Genomic DNA, 9,761 nt, shown 5'->3' with positions numbered 1-9,761 from the left:
ATGGTGTTTTCCCCCACTCCCATGTTCTCCATTTACTGAAATTGTGCTTACATGTTGGGATTACTTTCCTCAAAGAAAACTTCCTCCCTCCTTCCAAATTCCAAGGGCTTATTATAATATTAATTAATTATATTCCAAAGATAAATGTTCACACTTTATAATGGGCTTTGATCTTGGTGATGAGAAAGAGAGAGAAAATTAATAAGTAAAGTTGGGATTTAATATTTATATATATATGTCCTTTATTAATATATATTGATATGACATATATACATGTAAATTAATCTTGTACAAATTGCTCTAAAGCTTTCTGTAACAGTTAGTTGCTTTAGGAATTGCTTTAACGAAAAGGAGAGAAAAATGAAAAAGTTAGTCTTGGAGCTTTAATCTATGGGAAAACTTTATGGCACGTTATAAAGATAGGTTATAGAGCCTAATTTTATGGTGTTCGATCTAATCTTTCTTATCAACAAACGTATTCAGAGAAAATTATATGCACACCAAAGAATGCGACAAAATGACCCCTTTTTGCATAATTGTCCCTGATCATGATCATCTATATATCTCTGGCTATGAATAACATTGTTGTAATTAGACTATCTCATAACTTAATACCCAAATGATATATGGAAGTGATGGAACTGCGTCCCCACAACACATAGACATTGACTCTCTCTCTCTCTCTCTCTCTCTAGCTATCTCTCTCTCCAATTAGTGGGGTACTATATGTTGGGTTAACTTTGCACCCAAGACTACTAATTAACATTACTCTTATGCGGAAAGGTATTTAAAAAAACTTTACTCACAATAAATGTACCTAACCTTTATATTTGAGGCCACTCTTATTTTCATGCCCAAATTATAGATCAAACTTCATTTTGATCCCTAATTTTTAGACTGATAATTAAGTTGAAAAAGATACTTAAATAACATGTGAGATTTAGTGGAAGTAAATTTATGCTTCTACATATTAGGGCACGCTTAACAAAAAAAATGTCACCTTTTTAATTGAGATTTTAATAGTCTGATAAACAGAAGAACTAAAGAGGAACAATTTGATAGATGAGAGATTGTTTTTAGAATATTTTAAAAGCATGTATTTTGGATATCAATCTCAAAATTATATCCTCAATTTCAAATTCATGTAAATTTTGTATCTTCAACAACTAAATTTGACATATGAGTTGACAAATTTACTCTTCTTATTAGATAACTAAGAATTAGGTTTTATGGTTAAAAACAAACAAAAAAGTCAAATCGTATTTTCAAGCTAATTTGTTAATTAATTAGTATTTGATTGGAGATTTATCCATAAATTGTAAAAAAAACTTTTTCTATAGGGCTTGCCTTTTTAAGCCATTGATATTTAATATTATTTTAATCTTTGAATTGAGATTTTAACGGTCTGAATCTGTAAGTACTCACATTAAAATTAAATTTATAGCACGTAATACATAATTGCTACAGTTATTAAAATTAAATTTATAGCACGTAATAATTGCTACAGTTACATAATTCAATGGTTGAAACAATAATAATTATCAGTAGTTAAAAAAGGCACAATGTTACTGGAGAAATTTCCAAAATTGTAAATGATAAATTCGTTAGTTTTTGGTAAAGCAAAAGAAGTTATTGATTTGGGAAAAAGATCTACAATCACATAAATATTCAATGGTAAAAATATTAGTAACTATCAGTAATTAAAAAGACATGTGCTACTAAAGAAATTCTCAAACTATAAAGCATTCATTAAGTTTAGTAAATCAAAATAAGTTAGGCCCTATTTTTTTTTTCTAACAACTCAAGTTGAGAATTTGAGTTTAAAAGTGAATTTTATGTGAGAGAAAATACTGTAACAAAAAAGTTGAATTTGAACTATTGTGAGAGAAAATAATGTGACAAAAAAATATGAATTGTGTATCAAGTTGTGAAAAAAAGTCTCAAAAAACGAAATGCGATGGTAAATTTTGATGTAATCTTAAGGCAACTTTTACGGTGGAACCCCAAAAGAACCACCGGTGGAACCCCTATTTTTAATTATTGGATTAATCTTTTAACGGTTAGATTTATGTAAGTATGTATTAAAAATTTACAACGAGCTACACGAAACTGCTCCTACTACATATTTAACGGTTAAAAAATTAATTTAATGGTAAAAAAAAACGTTTCACTGGTGGAGGTTTTTTTTGGGTCCAACGATAAAGAATGCCTGTTCTTAAAATACAAATAAAATAGTGACTATTCCTTTCATAAATAGATAAAATTTACTTTTAAAAAAAAGAAAGATAAAATTTGCCATGGTGTTGACGTGAAACACATTTTTGAAACAATAGTTCTGGTGGAAACACATTTTTTTTTTTAATTTTTTTATCTGATGATGATCTGCGCGGTTCTTTTGAACTAGACTAGATATTGTTCGTTCAGTACCGCTATAGAAATATTAGCTAGCTAGGTAATTAGCTTTACACAGCTATATAAAGTCTGAGTTTCAGACGTCAACTAAGGTCACATCTGATTCTAGGTATCAACACACTATTATAGCAGCTATACATACAGCTATATGGAAAGATACGTTAAGATCAGATATAACCAGATTATATATAACCATCCATTGGTTATATATATCACTTTATCTCGATTAGGAATTCGGATCTAATCTTTGCCTTGCAAAAACACAAAACACACAAACTGTACTAACGTACTAGCTAGCTAGCTAGTTAAATACTATTATGTGTAAGTAAATAGCTAGGAAAAAAAAAAAAAAACCTAATATCAGGAATGTTACTATATATATTGAATCGTTGTCGGTGATGAGTAATTAAAATTAGTACTCATCAGTCATGACGACATTCACCAAAAGATAACAAAAATTTTAAATAACCTAATTGTTTAATTCCTGTACAGTTTAAAATCTATTTCTTTTTCATTTTTTTTTATGTAATATCATTTATATACCTGTAACTTTCAGTTTGTTCCCGTATAATTCTCAATGTTACATGTATCAAATTATTTTTTTTCATGTCACACTAATTAATGAATGGAATATTACACACATGAATGAACGATGTTACACAAAAACATAAAAAAAATTAAATTTGTCGGATTGATCCAAGTGCCGAACTTAAGACATTAATATGAGGAATGTTAATTATATAAAGTGGATTCTATATATATCAGGTCATATATAAGCTGTTGGTTTAATGCATTAATGGTAATTTAAATTATATTTAAATTTAGATTAATAAGTAGGCATATGGCAATATTGTTTATTTCAGAAGAAATTTAAATTAAAGGGATTAGGATATTAAATATTGGCTTCAAGTTAAATTAAAAAGAAAGATCCAGCTTCATTCTAATGGCATGGAGAGGGCTTTGGTAATGGTTGAGAATTGTGGTTCAAATCAATTCCACATATAATGTTTATTTCTTATTTACAAAATGACACATTTAATTTATAACATTTTTTATTTTAAAAAACGAGGAGGTTAGATTGTGTCGTAAAGGGCTTCAGGTTCTGAAAAAGACATGAATAAGGGCTTTAAGTTTTGAAGGAAGACCTGAAGATTTTTCCCAATTAAATTATATTCCGAAGAAAAGGCAACCAGTATAAATTAATTTCAATAATTCTAAAATAAAGAACGGGAAGTATATAAGAAATTTTGGCAATGGCCTTGTAATATCTACCTCAGACTTTCAACTAAAGGCGTGGTTAAATGATACAAGCTGGAATCTGATTGGCCTATTTACATTTTGTGCAAGTGATAAAATTAACAACATTTTTTTTTTTTTGAATTAAAAAAAAAAAACAAAGCATTAACTTTATGTTTTGCTTAATTCACGGCCAAGTAAATGTAGACCCTACATTCTAGCACCTGATCATGCATTAATTACCAAAATCAAACTACTATTCATATTCTATTGAGTTAATTAAGGAATCGTAACCTGCATAAACAGATGCATAGAAAGAAATAATATATATATATATATATGTATATATTGTGTGATTTTAATATATATAAGATAACATAAGATGAATTTTGAAATCAACAGTTGTGGGGAACAATCTCTTTGGCTCTCAGTTAGCTCAGCTGATAAATGTGCGCACACCAATGAAAATGTTGGGCTGCATTGAAACCACTTGCTTAACCTGTCCGGCACATATCTTCTTGTGTTGTACATCTCTCGGTCTATATTATATGTATATATAAATGTGCATATATATATATATCATATTAAGATATAATATATGTACAAGAAGGTCCACATACATTTTTTAGTTGAAAAATTAAAGTGCTCAGAGAGAGATTCTGGGACGGTCTTAGTTGGGATAGGAGAAAACCTCGAATGGAACTTCTGGCCATATCTTCACTTTCATACGGCCCCTTTGTTTTTTGATTTGTGCATACATTATATATATATATATATATGTATATATCAATTAGAGCGTAAAGTTTGGGACAAATTTTGTTTTTGTTTTTTTAAAATTTTTCCAGTATTTGAAGAGTACTAAAAATAAATAAATATATATATATAACACTATATTATTACTAAATTCCATATGTGCCACTTCTTAGTGCTTTTACTTTTGTGTTTCATAATGATGTTAGAAGTCTACTTTGTTTTATTGTCCTTTTAAAAGAGAGAATGGTTGGACAAGGGCATGCAATGCACATGTACACCTTATGGTGATGGTGTTATGCTTGCCCAAAATTTGAGCTCTGATGCAGTTTATGGCATGTGGTTGAAAGTCGCAGAAAAAATTTTTGGTATGGGTTTTTGGTCCATCAAATTTGAGGGCTCAACATTTTAAGAAATTAGTCAGCATATGCATGTAGCTAGAAAAAGCCAAAGAAAATGTAGAGGTAACATAATAATCGACATAGAAAAGCCAGCGTTTGCACGTTGATTTGTCTTAAATTACACACTGTCATATATAGTAGTATGAGTCTGATCATCTCGCCATCTTTATTTTGAGGATAAGAATTCCGAAAAGAAAAACTTTCAAAGGATACTTATTCAAGCCAAAAGTAAATTAAACTAGTGTGCAAGCCTACTTGTAGTTATTTGTTGCTTTTACCAGCCCAAAGTTTGGACTTTTCAATTTAATTTTATTAATTTATTTATTTTTAGCTTTTCTTGGGGGTTAGATATACTCATATGGCGTTACAAAAATAAATAATTTAATAAGTTCATGACTACAAGTTATACAGGAGAAAGTACATAGATATCTCTGGTCTTCTATTCAATCCCATTTGCTCCAATAATCTGCGAATGGTCCAACTTCCAAGTGTAACAACAAGAGGAAAAAGAGCAATAAATGATATATGCAAATATTATTGTAATAAATAATAAAGACTAATAACTCATAGTTGGCTTTTCCTTGCTAGCTATGTACTGTTAGAAAAGAAAAGATCACAAAATGAGAAAAATTGAAAACTAATTACAAAACCATAAACGGCCACTAACGGTATCATCCCAGAATCTATTCACATTTTGATTCAAAAAAAATAAAAAATAAAATAAAAGATAAGATTCCCTACTTCTAATTATTATACAAAATTATTATTTCTTATATATCATTTCTTATATTTTTTCCTGCCTCTTCGTCCTCGTGATTCTATTTTCTTTTACATATACATATATATACCCCATATACATTTTTTTAACGAATAATGAAAGAGATAACTAATATAAAAACAATTAGAATATTTTAATTAGATTGGTACTCTTCTAACACGTTCATCCTAAATTAAAATCTCTCACTTTTGTATATAAATATATAGGCTTCGTTCATTTCACTAATTTAAGTTTAGAATTCGAGTTTTATTACAGTAACAAACTCTAAAAAACAATCACATCTAATTTTTTTACTATAATAAAAAATTTTCACATAAAATCACATTTTAATTCAAATTAAAACATTAAATTAACAAACTAAACGGATTAATAATTATTATTGTTATTATTATTTTTTATTATCTTTCATCTTTCCCTGATATTACCCCTCTCTCTCTCTCTCTCTCTATCTCTCTATCTTTGTGTAGTACTACTTTAATCTCTCCGCTGTCCACCGTCCACTTCCTTCAGTCATCTTGTACTCTCTCTCTCTCTCTCTCTCTCTCTCTCTCTCTATCTATAAAAAGCATTCTCAGAAGGGAAAAACAATTTCCCCCCCCCCCCCCCCCCCCCCCCAAAACAAAACCACAGCCTTTTTAATTTAACCATGGCTGACCCATACTCTAATTTCTTCACAGGTCTCTTCAAATTCAACCCTTTTCACCCTAACAACAATTCATCTCCTTCTTCAAACCCTTTTCATCATCATCATCATCATCATCATCATCAAACACAACAACCTCCTTATTATCATCACCATCATCATCATCTTCATCATGATCGTCACCATCATCAACACCACCACAACTTCTTCAACAATATCAACCTGCAGAGCAGCCCCTACTATTCGGCCAGTATTCTCGGCAGCCAAACGGCACAAATACCGCCTTCTGCTGCGGCCGTACCGGCACCCCCGTCTTCACCTCCTCTCAGAGAAGCACTGCCACTTCTGAGCTTGATAACCAGCCCTTCAAAGCATGAAGAAGAAGAAGAAGAAGAGGAAGACGAATACGGTGATCATGATGAAATCAACAGTACCAATACTACTACTACTACTAAGAACAAGAAAGATCACCATCATAATCATGATCTTAACATTGATCAAGAAGATGAAGATGATGATCATGATGATAAGACCGTGACTGTTGCACTGCACATAGGGCTGCCAAGCCCTAGCGCTGAAGAGATGGCTTCTCTTCTCTCCGGTAAATATAATTCCTCTTCTGATCAGATGATCAATGATAATAACAACAATCATCATCATAATAATAAAGATCATGATCATGATGGAGATCATCACGGTGATGATTCTGGGTACCCTATGACCAGGCTCAACAAAGGTCAGTATTGGATCCCTACCCCTTCACAGATTCTCATTGGTCCCACACAGTTCTCATGCCCGGTTTGTTACAAGACCTTCAATAGATACAACAACATGCAGGTAATTTCTATTTTTATTTTATTTTCATTTTTTTAGGTTTTATGTGTGTATATATATTGCTTTAAAGAAAATAATGGTTGCTTTTCCTTTTGGTATATGATTAATTTTCTTGCCTGATTTGAATCTTTAACTGTTATCCTATGCTGGGATTTAAAGAGGAAAAAAGTAGAGTACATGGGCTCTTTTTTCTTCTCTCTCTCTCTCTCTTTTTTTTTTTTTTTTTTGTTGTTGTCTAGCTTGCTATCTATATAAACATTTTTTTTTTCAAATTTTTTTTTTAAAATATTTCTTTCAAGGATTTCATCATCATCATCATTATATCTTGTTTTTCCTGCACCTTTTTCCATTTCTTTGCATGGTTTATGGGAATTGGGATTTATATATATTGAAATATATACATTCATAATATAGCTACATGATGATCTTCCTTTTTTCTCTGATTCAAACTGAGACTGAGATCACCAGTACAATGCCTTCCCCTCCTTTATGTGATTGAACAACACAGGCAATGTTCCTTATGTCTTTTAGTACTTTGAAGTCTGTGCTTTCACAGATTGGCAGATTGTACATATATATATAGAACATAAAAAAAATAAAAAAAAATAAATCTACATTTTTTTTATTCAGAGGGAGAAAGGGAAAACTGGTAGTGATCTTGTTATTATTAAGCCATATATATGTGAACCTTCGGTCTCTGCAGCAAAACTGTTCTATATAAGACATGATGATGAAAACTCCTTACATAGGACATCAATTCATCATCATTAATGATCACTATCTTCTCATCAATTGTTGAAAACACGCAAAAAATTCTCATCATTAAGAAAGAAGACCATTATTAGTTTCAGTGGAAAAGAAAAGACCGTGAATTTCAACACTACATTCTTCTACATATAACAAATAATGATAGGATATATAATCCTTAAATTCCTCAACAATTGTAAAAGGCTATTTCAAATGTCAAGTGAAAATTAGTACTTTAAAAGGAGAACCAGTTTTTTGTATATAATTTGAAGGCCATTGATTCAATTTTCTTCCTTTGTGTTCCACTATTGTTTGATGAAACCTTGCAAAAGAAGACTAAACATTAATCATCACCATTAGTAATTTTCTTAACTATTGAAAAAAAATAGTCATATAAAACTTTATATAAATGTCCGGGGCTTAATTACATCGTGTGAATTTGTGATTGGTTAAAAAACCAGCGATGCATGATACATAGTAGTATCGCGCATGTCCGGTGGCTGATTTTATTTTCTTGTTTGTAGATGCATATGTGGGGGCATGGATCTCAGTACAGAAAAGGCCCTGAATCGCTTCGAGGAACTCAGCCAACCGGCATGCTTAGGCTTCCTTGCTATTGCTGTGCACCGGGATGCCGGAACAATATAGACCACCCAAGAGCAAAGCCACTAAAGGACTTCAGAACCCTTCAAACTCACTATAAGAGGAAGCATGGAATCAAGCCCTTCATGTGTAGAAAATGCGGGAAGGCATTCGCCGTTAGAGGCGATTGGAGGACCCATGAGAAGAATTGTGGGAAACTTTGGTACTGCATTTGTGGCTCTGATTTCAAGCACAAGAGATCACTCAAGGACCACATCAAGGCCTTTGGAAATGGACATGCAGCTTATGGTATTGATGGCTTTGAAGAAGAAGATGAACCTGCTTCTGAAGTAGAACAAGATAACGAATTTATGCAGTAACATGCACACATAAAAAAAGAAAAGAAAATTAATAGTGATCATTTGTCCAATATATATATATATATATATCTTTGTTTCTCATCTTTATGGGAATATTAAAGATATATATAGCCGTTATTAGAGCTATATTTGTAAGCATCAACTTGAAGGGAAGAGCTATGTATGACTCTTCTCCTCTCTTCTTCCTTTTCTTTTCTTTTCTTTTCTTTTCTTTTCATTTCCTCCTCCTCCTCCTCCTCTTCTTCTAATCTTTGTTCTTAGTTCTTTAAGTTTCCCCAGCTTCTTTACCGATGTAGGATGGAAGCATAATCATGATAGGCTAAGTTTTAGTTTTTTTTTTCCCTTTTTTTTTTTGTAAATTCATTTTCCTTTAAACTCATATTGATATATGGTTTTTCTTTCTCTATATATATCCTTTTCTCTTGCACTTCTTAAGTGAATATGTTAATATATTGTGTGAAATTCATGAGAAAAAATAAAGGGTGTAGTTCAGTTAAAGAATCAAAATGGAAGGAAAACCTAAAAATATCTAGAGTTATCTGCTCAGAAACCGTGTGTATCTAATATAGAATCATGGAATGTGTTCATAGAAATGTGTTTCGCTTTTGAAAAATAAGGAAAAGAATATTTCTTGTTGTTGTTAATTTAATATCATTTGAATTTTTGAAGAAGGATTTACCAAATAATATTTGGGCATATTTCACTTGGGAAATTAATTAAATTATGCTTTTCTTTACTAATGCTTTTGGTTAAACTTTCAACAGCAAAACCAAATTAAAGGAAATGATTACTTCGAGGAAATTAGGGGATCATATAAAGTGGCAGTAGTAGTACTACTAGATAAAGACAAATTTTTTTCCAAGAATGATTTTCAGCCTCTCAATGATCTCTCCTGAACTTCAAATCTAATACATATATTCTTTCCATATTACATAATCTTTTGTGGGCGCGTAAAAATATATCAGATATTGACCCTTGCCCACCAACAAAAAGAAGCA

At 31.0% G+C, this 9,761-nt stretch overlaps 1 protein-coding gene across 1 annotated transcript; it reads left to right on the top strand.

Annotated features, from left to right (window-relative positions):
* Positions 1 to 6,192: 6,192 nt before the first annotated feature.
* Positions 6,193 to 9,077, top strand: LOC21399057 (zinc finger protein WIP2). Its single transcript, XM_010107031.2, has 2 exons — positions 6,193 to 7,057; positions 8,326 to 9,077. Exons 1-2 carry the CDS (start codon positions 6,224 to 6,226, stop codon positions 8,761 to 8,763), a joined length of 1,272 nt encoding a protein of 423 aa, XP_010105333.1. The 5' UTR covers positions 6,193 to 6,223; the 3' UTR covers positions 8,764 to 9,077.
* The last annotated feature ends 684 nt before the right edge of the window (positions 9,078 to 9,761 follow it).

This window comes from Morus notabilis, unplaced genomic scaffold (genome assembly GCF_000414095.1).
Source record: "Morus notabilis unplaced genomic scaffold, ASM41409v2 Scaffold174, whole genome shotgun sequence".
NCBI lineage: Eukaryota > Viridiplantae > Streptophyta > Magnoliopsida > Rosales > Moraceae > Morus > Morus notabilis.
This window is presented reverse-complemented; position numbering and strand designations above follow the sequence as displayed.